At 46.4% G+C, this 15,775-nt stretch overlaps 1 protein-coding gene across 1 annotated transcript in view; it reads left to right on the top strand.

Moving 5' to 3' along the window:
- The first annotated feature begins 10,308 nt into the window (after nt 1–10,308).
- The window catches only part of TMEM132A (transmembrane protein 132A), a 240,977-nt gene continuing 235,510 nt past the window's right edge, over nt 10,309–15,775 (top strand). Inside the window, exon 1 of the mRNA XM_068255296.1 lies at nt 10,309–10,736. Within this exon, the coding sequence (XP_068111397.1) occupies nt 10,691–10,736 (46 nt within the window). The 5' untranslated portion in view covers nt 10,309–10,690. The remainder of the gene's footprint in view (nt 10,737–15,775) is intronic.

Genomic DNA, 15,775 nt, shown 5'->3' with positions numbered 1-15,775 from the left:
TAATACCTCCCACTCTGAAACAGTTTAGTTCTCAGATATCTGTCCTTGACAGAGCAACGGAGCTGGATACATGTCACCCCTGCTAATGCTGCTCTTCCTGGGGCCCTAGCCAGAGTATTGGCCCAGCAAAGCACTCTCTCTCACCTCTCCAGCTGGTGCACTTATGTTGCTGCAATCTTCCAGTGCTCGTAGTGATCCTGTTAAGTTGCAGTGTACGTGAGTGCATACATGTACCAAGAGAGGATGGCACCACAGAGGAGGGAGCGTGCCAGTTGGAGAGGTGAGAGCATTTTGCTGTGGTAATACTCAGACCACAGGGAGAGCAGCCTCAGCAGGGGAGTGAAATGCTGCTGAAATCTTTTAAAAATCATTGTGCAGGGTGTTGTAGTGATAGATCCCTGTCTGATGAGATGTCAGTCATAGAGGGATCTATTTTTTGGGCAGTTTAGAGAAGCCAGGAAAGCCATGAAATGTGAACTGCGAGCTGCAAAGAGGGCATACTCTGACAAGGTGGGACTCTGCCTCCGGTCCAACAATACATAAGAGGTATGGAAAGGCCTTAGGGCAACCACAAACTTAAAAGCCCCTCCACAACCGTTGACCCCCAGCTTCCAGCTGGCTGAGGAGCTCAACGAGTTCTACTGCAGGTTTGAGCACCAGCACAAACAGCTCAAGGTCAGAGAGACACCCCCCCCCCCCAGAGGGGGAACTCAGCGCCTCAGCTCCAGTTGTAGTCCAGAAGTTCTCCGGCACCTCCGCAAACTGAACCCCAGGAAGGTCTCTGGCCCGGATGGCGTGTCATCGATCTGCCTAAGAACCTGAGCAGTCCAATTATCCCCTGTGCTCACCTCCCTCTTCAAGCGATCACTATCAGAAGGTACGGTCCCCTCCTGTTTCAAGAGGTCAACAATTATACCAGTCGCCAAAAAAACAGGCAGCACGGATCTTAACAACTTTAGACCTGTGACCCTTACTTCCAACATCATGAAGATCCTAGAAAGACTGTTCCTTGCCCACCTTAAAGGAAACATCCAAGAACAAAAAAAAAAAAAAGATCCACTTACCCGGGGCTTCCTCCAGCTCATGGCAGCCGACCTGTGCCCTCGCCACAACTCCGGAGGCTCCCGGTCTTCTCCGCAGCAGAACCCAACCTCTCCAGGTCGGGTTCCGGGTCGGCGTCTTCTGCGTTCCACCGCGCGGGTCACGTGGTCCGGCCGACGTCATCAGGACGGTACTGCGCAGGCGCATCCCTGAACTCGACCTGGCCAGGTTGGGTTCTGCAGAGGAGAAGACTGGGAGCCTCTGGAGCTGCGGCGAGGGCACAGGATGGCTGCCATGGGCTGGAGGAAGCCCCAGGTAAGTGGATCTTTTTTTTTTTTTTCTTTGCTTGGACCCTTTCTTTAAGAATTCCACAAACGCCCTCCTTGACCCGCACCAATTTGCATATAGGGCCAACAGGTCTGTTGAGGATGCCATTAACGTCAGCCTGGCACACATCACAGAGCACTTGGACCTACCCGACTCCTACGCTAGGATCCTGTTCCTAGACTTTAGCTCAGCATTCAATATGATCTGCCCAGACATCCTGCTTGACAACCTGGTGCAGCTCGGGATCGACTCCACTCTTCATGCATGGGTCAAGGACTTCCTGTCAGAGAGAATGCAACTGGTCAAGCTCGGCAACTGCTCCTCCAGCGTGAGAACCACCAATACTGGTGCTCCTCAAGGATGTGTACTGTCCCCAATCCTGTTCTCCTTGTACACCAACAACTGTACCTCAACCACTGGCTCTGTGAAGGTCATCAAATTTGCGGATGACACCACCATCATCGGCCTGATTGGCAAAAATGAATCGCACGAGTACCGCAGCGAGGTTGATCGCATCTGCAACTGGTGAAAGGATAACAACCTAGTACTCAACGCAGCAACAACTGTTGAACTGATGGTTGATTTTAGGAGGCACCCCCCTCCCCTCCATTCCATCCTCATAGGTGAATCTGAAGTCTCTAGGGTAACATTTGTGCGCTTTCTTGGCAAAACCCTCACCAACGACCTGAAATGGTGGCAGAACACTACCAAAATTCTGAAGAAATCTGTTACGTGAACGGACAGACTGTTGACCCTGACACCAGTGGTAGACGTGGGCTCTCCCAGGCCGCGGAGTCTAAGTGGCTACGGGTCTTTACCAGAGCACCCCGCAAGGGATGATGGGCCGCTACCCCTAGTGGGCAACGGACTACTTTCAGCTGCCTATTAGCCACCAGGTCGCGGCCCCCAGGATTGCCCCACCGGAGGCAGAGAGAACAACTTAGTCCGATGTGAGAGGCTGGAAGCATAGTCGAGGAAACAGGCACAGGTCGAGGCAGGCAGCAGACAGGCGTAAACGTATAAACAGGCACAGGTCGAGGCAGGCGGCAGACAGGCGTAAACGCATAAATAGGCACAGGTCGAGGCAGGCGGCAGACAGGCGTAAACGTATAAACAGGCACAGGTCGAGGCAGGCAGCAGACAGAGCGTAAACAGGAACAAGCCGAGGTCAGGTACCGAAGAATCAAATAACTAAGTAATGCAGGCAAATACCAACTAGCTGTAATGAAGCAACAGCACTGAGTGGTTGCAACCAGGGACCTTGAATACAGATTTTGAATCTGGCGGCAGATTACGCGTCAACACGTACGTGCATGCACGTTAACGCATACGCGCATGCGCTTTAGACGCGTATTTATTTCCGCATGCGCGCGTGCACGCGTACACCATGATGGCGTACCCGGAAGTTGCTAAAATACATAAAAGACAAGGCGCGTGCGCGCGTAAGGATGCCGAGGACGGGAAGCAGGACGCCAAGGATGGTAACATTGCCCCTCCCCCATGGGCAGCCTCCGGGTGCCCCTAAAACTCGGCTTTTCAGGATGTCTCCTATGAAATTCCCTGGTTAAACGAGGAGCATGTATACCAGAAACAGGTTCCCAGGAGTTCTCTTCCACCCCGTACCCCTTCCATTTTACTAAATAGAATACTTGACCTGAGCTGAATCTAGGATGGACTCTACCTCAAACTCCTCAGTACCCTCTATGATAACTGGAGGAGGAGGAGGAGATTGACGACCAGAGAAAATATATTTTTAACCTCTTGACGACCAGCTAACGCCGATTGGCGTAAACTGGTCGTCTGCAGGTTTCCATGGAAACTTTCCATGTCCATTCACGGAGGGTGTCTCCGTGAACAGCCGGAGAGCCGCCGATCACGGCTCGCCGGCAAAATGTAAACACGCGGGGAAGAAATCCCCGCTGTTTACATCATACGGCGCTGCTGCGCAGCAGCGCCGTAAGGCAGATCGGTGATCCCCAGCCTCTGATTGGCCGGAGATCGCCGGCATATGATAGGCTGAAGCCTATCCTTCAATGCGCAGGACGGATATCTGTCCTGCGCAGCCCAGGAAGGAAGAGGTAGGGAGGGAGAGGGAGGGAGCACAGAAAACGATGCGGAGGGGGGCTTTGAAGAGCCCCCCCCCCGCAAAGCGCAGCAAGCCGGCGGCGATCAGACCCCCCAGCAGGACATCCCCCTAGTGGGGAAAAAAGGGGGGAAGTCTGATCGCCCTGGCATAATACTGATCTGTGCTGCAGGCTGGAGAGCCCACGCAGCACAGTTCAGGCAAATCACCCCTGGTCGGCAAGTGGTTAAACAAGACACATGAAACACAGGATGAACCCTAAATTTCTTAGGAAGATCTAACTCCACAGCTACATCATTAATGATCCTCTTAATAGGATATGGCCCAATGAACCGGGGACCAAGTTTCCTAGAAGGAAGCTGTAATTTAAGATTATTAGTTGATAACCACACCATGTCCCCAGGGGAAAATTTTGGTGACAATCTCCTAAACCTGTCAGCATTTTTCTTGGCTTTGGCCTGAGCCTGAGACAAGGATTCAGCAATGATCTTTTGATTATTAGATAATAAAGAAAATCTATCCTGGAGCGATGGTACTGAGACTTCTGGGAGCAGATTCGGTATGGCAACAGGGTGAAAAACATAATTAGCGAAAAAAGGAGTTAATTTGATGGCAGAATGAACAGAATTATTATAGGCAAATTCAGCAGTAGCAAGGAGGAGGGCCCAATCCTCCTGGGAAGCAGAAACAAAACAACGAAAGTACTGTTCCAACGTTTGGTTCGTTCTCTCCGTCTGGCCATTTGATTGTGGGTGATAACCCGAGGAGAGCGATATATGAATGTCCAGACTCTTACATAGTTCCTTCCAAACTTTAGACGTAAATTGTACTCCCCTGTCGGATACAATGTCATCAGGTAAACCATGAAGCCGTACTATTTCTTTAATAAAAGTTTCAGCAGTTTGTAGAGCAGTAGGGGTACCATTCATAGGAACAAAATGACTCATTTTGGTGAACCGGTCCACAACAACCATGATTGAATTAAACCCTTTCGATGTAGGAAGCTCTACAATAAAATCTACAGATTACATCCCCGAATGGGGGGAAGGGATGGGAAGTGGGTTCAGAAGGCCCCAAGGCATGTCTCTACAAGTCTTGGAACGAGCACATACAGGGCAAGAGACTACATACTGTTTGCAATTCACATACATATTAGGCCACCAGAAGTTTCTTTGTAGTAGTTCAAAAGTCTTTGAGATTCCAAAATGACCAGATAATGTAAAATCATGACAATGTCTCAAAACTACTTCCCGAGCTGAATCTGGAACAAAAATCTTATTCTCATGCACAAAAAAATCTTCTTGAAAGGATAACTTTGGATCAGTGTTGGGCCCAAGAAGCTTAGTAGCTTCTTTAATAGCTTTGAGTAACTCTGGCTGTATAAGCAAAAAACAACTGGAAGGTAAAATGGTTTCTGGAACACTAAGTACTGAATCATCGGGAAACATTCTGGATAAGGCATCAGCTTTAATGTTCTTTGACCCTGGTTGATATGTGATATGAAGGTCAAATCTGGAGAAAAACATGGCCCATCTAGCTTGGAGAGGTCTGAGACGTTTGGCAGAACGAAGATATTCTAAGTTTTTATGGTCAGTTAGTACTAGAATTGGATTATTAGCACCTTCCAAAAGATATCTCCATTCTTCTAATGCTACTTTAATGGATAACAGTTCTCGATCAGCGATATCATAGTTTTTCTCTGCTGTGGACAGTTTACGGGAGAAAAAGGCTACAGGATGGAGTACAGAACTAGGACCCATACGTTGAGAGAGAATAGCTCCTACAGCTTTTTCAGAGGCATCCACTTCTAGGACAAAAGGCAGAGCAGGATCCGGGTGAGACAGAATAGGAGTAGAAATAAACTTGTCCTTAAGTTTTTGAAAGGCGGCTTGAACTTCTTCATCCCTGGAGAACGGAAGATGACACTTGGTCAGGCGAGTAAGGGGAGAAACAATGGCAGAAATGTTTTTAATAAACCTGCGATAAAAATTGGCAAACCCTATAAAACGTTGAACACCTTTACGATTAATCGGGGCAGGCCATTCCATAATTGAAGAGACTTTCTTAGGATCCATGGCTATTCCTCCTGCAGGAATTACAAATCCTAAAAAATGGATTGTGGATTTTTCAAAGTCACACTTTTCTGGTTTAGCATATAGCCCATGGGTGCGAAGATGAGAACGTACACGTTTAACATGTTGTCGATGTTCAGAGAGTGATTGTGAAAAGATGAGGATATCGTCAAGATACACCACTACAAATTGGTCAATAATGTCTCTAAAGATGTCATTGATGAAGTGTTGAAAGGTGGCAGGAGCATTGCAGACAGAGACCAAAAGGCAAAACAAGGTACTCGAAATGGCCGTATCTGGTACGAAAGGCAGTTTTCCACTCGTCCCCTTCTCGAATACGGATTAGATTATAAGCTCCCCTTAAATCCAGTTTAGTAAAAATTTGCGCAGTACACAGTCGCTAAAAAAGTTCAGCAAACAGAGGTAGAGGATATCGGTTCTTGACCGTGACCTTGTTCAATTCTCTGTAGTCTATGCAGGGCCGCAAAGTGAGTGATCCTTCTTTTCTACAAAGAATATACCAGCTCCAGCAGGTGAAGTAGAATGTCTGATGAAGCCCTTTTCCAGATTTTCATCGATATAGACCTTAAGAGTGGCTTGTTCAGGTTCTGACAGAGGATAGATGCGCCCAAAAGGTACTTTGCCCCCAGACAGGATCTCAATAGGACAGTCATAAATTCTATGAGGGGGTAACTGATCAGCCCCTCTTTTGTCTAACACATCAGTGAATTCCTTATAGGCTTCAGGAATTAAAGCGGAATATAACCCTGCATTTCAACTTTGCTCTAAAACATTATTTACAGTATATTATGTGCAATCAGCATTTTTTTTTTTACTAGACCAGCATTGGAAGGGTTACACAGGGCTTTAAAGTTCCTGGAGATTTCTGCAGATGCATCCGAAGCTGAAATAGATACATTTTGTTTACATAAATGTATCTAAGTGTTGAATGTGACTCATCTCTCTCACTGAGAAGGAGCTTGGAGGACAGCCAAAGAGTGTGTAACATTTATCAATAGATACATTCAACTAAATAGAATGTATCTATCTGAACTTCTGCATATCTCTCCACGGAACTTTAAACCTCTGTGTTTAACCTTTCCAATGCTGGTCTAGTAAAAAAAAAAAATGCTTTTTGCATATAATATGCTGTAAATAATATTTTAGAGCAAAGTTGAAATGCAGGGTTATATTCCGCTTTAATTCAAAAGTCTCTGGTTTTGTGCACATTACAGAAGAAGAGGGGGAGAAACATGCTTGAAGGCAGTATTGAGAAGTGAAAAAAATCATTCCGGAAACCCAATCAATAAAAGGATTGTGGGCTTGTAACCACGGCATTCCCAAGATGACTGGATAGAAAGGTGAGGATATCACATCAAAGGTAATATACTCTGAGTGTACAGAGGAGATGGTAGCAAAAATAGGGACAGTCTCTTGCAGAATTGGCTCACTCTTGATCTTGGACCCATCCGCTAAGCAGGTGTTTAATGCCTTGGACTTGGTTTTAAGTGGTAGCTGTAGGTGGTGGGCCATGTTGAGGAGGGCTGCCTCATTCCAATCAGTGTCAACACACAGCCGCCTAAAATCAGCAACATAATCTTCGACTGGTCTCTTGCCTTGCTTCAGATTGTGTAAAGCCATTTCTGCGGAGTCTGCTAGACGAGGGTCATCATAAATCTCGGCTAATGCTTTTAATAGGGACTCTGTGCTGGCAAGGTGAGGACTCTGCTGATCTCTAAGTCGTAATGCCCATGCCTGTGGTTCATCTTGTAAGAGCGAGATGGCGGTACCCACTTTGATGGCTTCATCAGTGAAACTGCGTGGCTTTAACGAGAAGTAGAGTGAACAGGCGCTGCGAAATTGGCGAAACTTGCTGCGATCACCAGAGAACCTATCAGGTAATGGAATCTTTGGTTCAGGTGGAGGAACAGATACTTGAACAGGAGTCGCTAAGGCTGGAGCAGGAGAAAGAGCTGAACTCTGTTTTCTAGACGAGCAAAGTCTTGTCGAGTACTTTGGACGGAGATAGATAAATCAGCAATCAGTCTGTATAAACCTTCCATAGTGGCAGGGCCGGGCCGAGGCATAGGCTGGAGAGGCTCCAGCCTCAGGGCGCAGTGTAGGAGGGGCGCAGAATTCATTCAGCTGTCATTCCTAATTGTGTTTGAAGCAGAAAGAAATAAGAAAAGGGGATACATGGCAGTGACTGCAAGCCAGATAACTAGATATTATGGTGTTGGGGAGGTTGTGGGCCCTGTGGCGCCTCTTAGTCTAATAGCAATCAGTGTTTGATGGATCGGGTGGCAGGGATGGAGGGCGCACTTTGGTGTCTCAGCCTTGGGTGCTGGAGGACCTTGTCCCGGCTCTGCATAGTGGGAGCAGCAGCTCCAGCTCCCGAGGACTGCATCTTGGATGTTGCTTGCTGTTACGTGAACGGACAGACTGTTGACCCTGACACCAGTGGTAGACGTGGGCTCTCCCAGGGTGCGGAGTCTAAGTGGCTACGGGTCTTCACCAGAGCACCCCCCAAGGGATGATGGGCCGCTACCCCTAGTGGGCAATGGACTACTTTCAGCTGCCTATTAGCCACCAGGTCGATACCCCCAGGATTGCCCCACCGGAGGCAGAGAGAACAACTGAGTCCGATGTGAGAGGCTGGAAGCGTAGTCGAGGAAACAGGCACAGCTCGAGGCAGGCAGCAGACAGGAGTAAACGTATAAACAGGCAAATGTCGAGGCAGGCGGCAGACAGGCGTAAACGTATAAACAGGCACAGGTCGAGGCAGGCAGCGTACAGAGCGTAAACAGGAACAAGCCGAGGTCAGGTACCGGAGAATCAAATAACTAAGTAATGCAGGCAAATACCAACTAGCTGTAATGAAGCAACAGCACTGAGTGGTTGCAACCAGGAACCTTAAATACAGATTTTGAATCTGGCGACCAGATTACGCTTCAACACGTACGCACATGCGCGTTAACGCATATGCGCATGCGCTTTAGACGCGTAATTATTTCCGCATGCGCCCGTGCACGCGTACACCATGACGGCGTACCTGGAAGTTGCTAAAATACATAAAAGACAAGGTGCATGCGAGCGCGTAAGGACTGGACGCCGAGTACGGGAAGCACAACGCCGAGGATGGTAACAAAATCATAGCAGAGGTTGTTCTTCTTGCGTCAACTGAAACAATTTGGCATGCCGCGGGAGCTGCTGACCAGCTTCTACACGGCAACCATTGAGTCCATCCTTTGCTCTTCAGTATTTGTCTGGTATGCTAGTGCGACGGCCAGTGACAGGTGTAAGCTGCAGAGAGACATTACTGATGCGGAGAGGATCATCGGATCTCCGCTGCCACCTCTCGATCTCCTCCATGCTGCCAGGATGAAGACGAGGGCCACCAGGATCTCTCTCAACCCCTCCCATCCAGGCAGTCGCTAGTTCGATCTTCTCCCGTCAGGTCGCCGCTATAGAACTATCCCATCCCAAACCACCAGGCGCAGGAACTCCTTCTTCCCATAAGCAGTCCTGATGCTAAACTAGGGGAGTACTCTCTTTAGGTCAAGATTAGAACCCTCTCAGCCGCTCACTGATCCTCACACCGCACGGGACAGTATGGCCACGCAGCCAGCTTTTTGACACTTTTTGAACTAAATGACTCTACGCAGGCCTCACAGGCTTGCTCATACTGTTTAACTGCTGGTAAATGTCTATGTACTTTTGCTCACCTCTAAATGTCTGTCTCGTCTGCCTGCATATCTGTTTGCCTGTCTATGTACTTGCCTATGCCATGTCAACCACAAATAATTCCGAGCACTTGGCGAATAAAACTGATTCTGATATAAGGAGAAAAGGTGGCCATACACTGGTCGATATGGCCAGCAGACAGATCTCTCTAGGATCATTATCTGATCAGAGAAAGGATCTATCTGCCCGATTGCCTACAGACACTGCACACAGATTTTCAATCTGTGTGCCTGTCAGGGTCCCAGTTCCCCCATCCCGTTTCTCACCTACCGCGTGGTCCCAGTCTCTGCTTCTCCCCTGACTGCTCCTCTTCACTTCCATGTCCCTGGGTGCCTGTGTATTGTAATGCAGGGGGCAGACACTAGGGATGCTGTGACCACTATAGGCCCCTAGTGTCTATCCTCTGCATTATGTCACACAGGTGTCCTGGGACAGGATATGAAGAAGACATGGGAAGCAGCAGGGAACGGGACCGGCAGAGACCATGCCGTGTGGCGGACAGGTGATAGTACCTTAGCTATCGACACACTCCCGATTGACCAAAATGTTTTTGTGTGGCTCAATAGACCCAACTGCGCGATTTTGGCCGGAAATCGCTCAATTGAGCAGGCCAAATACTGCACCAATTTATTAACGATTCGATCAGAGTATTCGAATCAGCCATAAATCGACAGGAGAAATCAATGAGTGTACGGCCTGCTAAAGTCTGCAAGTGTATGGCAGGTTTTACTCTGTATTGAATAGCGCAATGTCGTGCTTCGATAGATTGTATGATTTAATCTATTGAAAATCTGTGTGCAGTGTATGGAAGAATTCAATCCCTCTCTTTCCTGATTCAGGTGTTGGAATTCTCTTTCTTCTCTTTTTTTTAGCTCATTACATAGCTGCCACCCCTATGAAATAATGGAAGAAGAAGTGAAAAAGGCACTAGTTTTGGTCAATATTTACATGAAACATGAAAGGGTTAAGGTATTGCCCATCTCCCCTCCTCCCAACTCTCCACCCTTCTTTGTCTCTCCTCCCTCTTTTGTCTATCCTTGTCTTTGTAGCATCTTCTTTGAAATGAAATCCCTGAGTGAAACCTCTGGATATCAATGAAGCTCGCTCAGAAATAAGGGGGAAGGAAACGGCTCTGTAAACAAGGAACGATCGTCACTACATGGTGGCTTAATGGACAGGCAGTAGTAATTGCACCCACAGGTACTAGTAAGTGATTTTCAGCCTGTGGTCTGTCACGTCAGTACACAGGCAGGACACAGTCACACCCATGATTGACACGCCTTAGTGCCCAGACACTTTGAGCACAATGCCAGATAGGAGCCCCTGCATTTATAGAAATACAATGCCAGCAGCGGTGTGACAGGACATACAAGCATATGTATTCTCCAGCCTATGCTGGGGGTGACAGCAGCTCTGCTGAGCCATGGACATCTGCCTCTTCCTTCTGTGGATCGTCAGCACAACACGAGGTAATAATGCTTCTGCCCTTTCTCCATTGGCCTCTGTTTTGTTTGTGTATATTGTTGCGAGAGTCGCATTGTAACGTGCTTATCTGAGAACTTAATATGCCTATTGTTTCTTAAATATAATAGGCAAATTTGGACTGATCAGTGAATACACACCTTGCAGGTAAACGCTTAGATTGTAATTATATAGACATCTACGGGGTGGTGTCAAGGTAGATACAATTTTCTCTCTCACAGGTCTTATTTATTGCAAATAATGTTGTGTAAGCTTAATTATATGTTTTAGATAGCTGTATGTATAACATTAACCTATACAGTACCTATACATCAACTGTGTTTTGCTGCTTTGTCACTATCTAAGGTGGCCATACACTGGTCGATTTGCCATCAGATCGACCAACAGATAGATCCCTCTCTGATCGAATCTAATCAGAGAGGGATCGTATGGCTGCCTTTACGGCAAACAGATTGGGAATCGATTTCAGCATGAAACCGATCACAATCTGTGGAGCTGAAATCGATCGTTCCGTCAGCGTTTGCGTGACGATTTCACAGCCGATTCGATCACAGTGATCGAATCGGCTGTATATAGGTGGGAAAATCGGTAAGTGTATGGGCCCCTTTAAAGGTGGACATTATACAATCGTGCAGCCAATCCTCGTTCCGATCAGATTGCTTAGAATTCAGCCGTTAATAGGCACAACCGATCAATTACCACGCCAATCGGAAACGTTCGATGGACCCTGGACTATATCGTTAATGGCCACCTTAATAAGGACAACAAACCTTAGCAAACAAACCTTAGCATAATCTTTTTTTGAGTGCATTGCTATAATAGCCAGGTGTGATTACTACCAAAAATTTTGGGGCCTATTTACAAACAAGCTGCTTGCCAGAATAGTAGTTTTCAGACTGTCAGATTTATAAAGCTGGCAATCAACTGAAAGATTACCAGTTATTAATGATTGATACCTGTAGCCGTCATCCGCCATGAGTATAAAATTGATGTATTTATAAGTGGCGATCAGTCACAGAAAGCAAGCATAGAGTTGCAAAGGATAGTTCTTTCACCTTGCAGCACAGAGGTGTTTCAATTTTCCACCTTGGACACTGTCCATATGGAATCTGTATTTTCTTTCTTGTGTTTGGGTAGGTTTCCATTGGGCTCTCTAATTTCTAAAAATGCCCCCTAGACTAGTGTTTTTCAAACTGAGTGCCGCGGACACTTTCCAGGGGTGCTGTGGCTGTTTCTCTCTGCACATGTTTTTTTGACAGCACTTTTTCGTCATCACACTAGTTGTGCTTGTCTCGAGGTAGTCAAATCAAATTAAAGATAGCTTTATTGGCATGATCAAGATTCATACAGGCATTTGCCAAAGTAAGGGGAAGTGTGTCACTCAGCAGAGCCGTCAGAGCAGCGCCACCATTGGCACATAGTGGTATTTAGCTCTTATTGGTCCACTTTTCACTGATGACCTCTTTAGTGAGCAAACACAGCAAAGCAGAGTCATTCGATCCACGCTACTTCAGGACTCCATCCGCGTCACACCTGGTACTCAGAGCTGCTATCTTAACCCAGCCACAGGCCTTCTTCACCTGGTCGGTTCTGCGACAGTAAAGGATGGCCTCAGCGGTCGTTGTGTAACGCTGTCCATTCAAACAAATAGACAGCCGTCAGTACGATTGCTTACCAGTGTTTACCGTTGTTTGCGCAAATACCGCGTTTTGATCCTAATTTCCGCTGTTGTTTGCTCACCACTTAGGCTGATCCTGGAAGCAAGCAACGTGTACCATGGGAGAAGGGGGTGGATGGAGGACAAGGAGTGACCGCAGTTTGAGCTTCTGCCAGTGTTGTGCGACTCCATGCTGCTACAATGCATGTCAGGAAATGTAGTTTGTAGATGTGAGTACATCTTCTGGCTGGGAGATACACTCGCATCTACGGACTGCAACTGCCAGCATGCATTGCAGCGGTCGGCAGGGTGTAACACTGGCAGAAGCTTCAATCTGGGGTTGTTCCCTAGGGAATATGGCAAACTCCATACGGACAATGGGCTACAGGAGTAGCCTCCCATGTGTAAGTAATTACACTCACCACGACCTGCAATGACACACTGTATTATGAACCTTCCTTAACTACTTGCCGAAAGTGTCACGCCAATGGGCGTGGACGCGGCGGCAGTCCCAGGACCGCCCAACGCTGATCGGCAGATGGTCCTTGGGGTATGGTTTGTGGCAGATCACGCACGCCGATGCGCGCGCATCCCCGCACTGATGACGGAGCTCCGCTGCGCCTTCTGTCTCCCAGCTGCGATCGCTGCTGGGAGACCATTAGACGGCAAAACCGCGATCTAAGGCAGCGCTGTACTGGGGACAGCCGTGTGACACGGCTGTCCCCCTATGAGGCACCACAGCGATCCGCTGTCATAGGCTGAAGCCTATGACAGCCGATTGCACTGATTGGCTGGTGGGGGGAATAGAAAAAACATTTACAAACAATGATTTAAAAATAAAGAACATCAATATTTACTTAAAAAAATAAACACTGGGGGAGCAATCAGAGCTTTCTGTTGGTGGGGAGAAAGGGGGGGGGGGGGGAAATCACTTGTGTGCTGAGTTGTGCGGCCCTACAGCAAGGCGTTAAAGCTGCAGTGGCCCATTTAGAGAAAAATGGCTTGGTCTTTAGGGGTTTTAACATTGTGGTCATCAAGTGGTTAAAGTGCTGGGGTCGCTTTAAGAATTCTATAATTGGTGGACGTCCTACTTTAGCTGTCTTTTGCTTTTAACCCTATATGAGAAATGTGCTTTACAAATGATAGCTCATTTATTCATAGTTTTAGTTACATAGTTACATAGTTATTTTGGTTGAAAAAAGACATACGTCCATCGAGTTCAACCAGTACAAAGTACAACTCCAGCCCGTCCCCCACATACCCCTGTTGATCCAAAGGAAGGCAAAAAAAAAACCCACAAGGCATGGTCCAATTAGCCCCAAAAGGGAAAAATTCCTTCCTGACTCCAGATGGCAATCAGATAAAATCCCTGGATCAACATCATTAGGCATAACCTAGTAATTGTCATGGATGTCTTTCAACGCAAGGAAAGCATCTAAGCCCCCTTTGAATGCAGATATAGAGTTTGCCATAACGACTTCCTGTGGCAATGCATTCCACATCTTAATCACTCTTAATCACTCTTACTGTAAAGAACCCTTTCCTAAATAAATGGCTAAAACGTTTTTCCTCCATGCGCAGATCATGTCCTCTAGTCCTTTGAGGGAAGACCTAGGGACAAAAAGCTCATCCGCCAAGCTATTATATTGCCCTCTGATGTATTTATACATGTTAATTAGATTTCCTCTAAGGCGTCTTTTCTCTAGACTAAATAAACCCAGTTTATCTAACCTTTCTTGGTAAGCGAGACCTTCCATCCCACGTATCAATTTTGTAGCTCGTCTCTGCACCTGCTCTAAAACTGCAATATCTTTTTTGTAATGTGGTGCTCAGAACTGAATTCCATATTCCAGATGTGGCCTTACTAGAGAGTTAAAGCGGAATATAACCCTGCATTTCAACTTTGCTCTAAAACATTATTTATAGTATATTATATGCAACCAGCATTTTTTTTTTTTACTAGACCAGCATTGGAAGGGTTACACAGGGCTTTAAAGTTCCTTTAGATTTCTGCAGACGCATCCGAAGCTGAAAAGAGATACATTTTGTTTACAGAAATGTATCTAAGTGTTGAATGACTCATCTCTCTGACTGAGAAGGAGCTTGGAGGACTGCCAAAGAGTGTGTAACTGTTTATCAATAAATACATAGAATGTAACAATCTGAACTTCTGCATATCTCTCCACGGAACTTGAAACGCCTGTGTTTAACCCTTCCAATGCTGGTCTAGTAGAAAAAAAATGCTTTTTGCATATAATATGCTGTAAATAATATTTTAGAGCAAAGTTGAAATGCAGGGTTATATTCCGCTTTAAACGGGGGCAATATTATGCTAGCATCTCGAGTTTTTATTTCCCTTTTAATGCATCCCAAAATTTTGTTCGCTTTAGCTGCAGCGGCTTGGCATTGAGTACGATTATTTAACTTGTTGTCGATGAGTACTCCTAAGTCCTTCTCCAAGTTTGATGTCCCCAACTGTATCCCATTTATTTTGTATGGTGCTAGACCATTGGTACGACCAAAATGCATGACTTTACATTTGTCAACATTGAACTTCATCTGCCATGTATGTGCCCATATAGCCATCCTATCCAGATCCTGTTGCAATATGACACTATCTTCCTGAGAGTTGATGATTCTGCACAATTTTGTATCATCTGCAAAAATAGCAACATTGCTCACTACTGCATCTACTAGGTCATTAATAAATAAATTGAAGAGCACTGGACCCAGTACAGACCCCTGTGGGACCCCACTGCTAACAGTCTCCCATTTTGAGTACGATCCATTGACCACAACTCTTTGTTTTCTGTCCATTAGCCAGTTCCCTATCCATGCACACAAACTCTTCCCCAGTCCTTGCATCCTCAACTTTTGCACCAGACTTCTGTGGGGAACAGTGTCGAAGGCCTTTGCAAAGTCCAAGTATATCACATCTACAGCATTCCCAATATCCATATTAGCATTCACTACCTCATAAAAGCTGAGCATGTTAGTCAAACAGGACCTGTCTTTAGTAAACCCATGTTGATGCTGAGAAATAAGATTATTTTCTACTATGAAGTCATGTATAGTATCTCTTAGTAACCCCTCAAATAGTTTGCATACAACTGATGTTAAGCTTACAGGTCTATAATTTCCTGGATCAGATTTTTTGCCCTTCTTAAATAATGGGAAAACATGGGCTGGACGCCAATCCACTGGGACTCTGCCAGTTGCAAGAGAGTCACAAAAGATAAGATAAAGGGGCTTAGCTATAACTGAACTTAATTCCCTTAGGACCCGAGGGTGCATGCCATCCGGGCCAGGTGCCTTGTCTATTTTTAATTTATTTAGTCTTGCCTTTACTTCTTCCTGCGTTAAGTATTT

The sequence above is a fragment of the Hyperolius riggenbachi genome, chromosome 10, assembly GCF_040937935.1.
Source record: "Hyperolius riggenbachi isolate aHypRig1 chromosome 10, aHypRig1.pri, whole genome shotgun sequence".
In the NCBI taxonomy this organism is placed as follows: domain Eukaryota; kingdom Metazoa; phylum Chordata; class Amphibia; order Anura; family Hyperoliidae; genus Hyperolius; species Hyperolius riggenbachi.
This window is presented reverse-complemented; position numbering and strand designations above follow the sequence as displayed.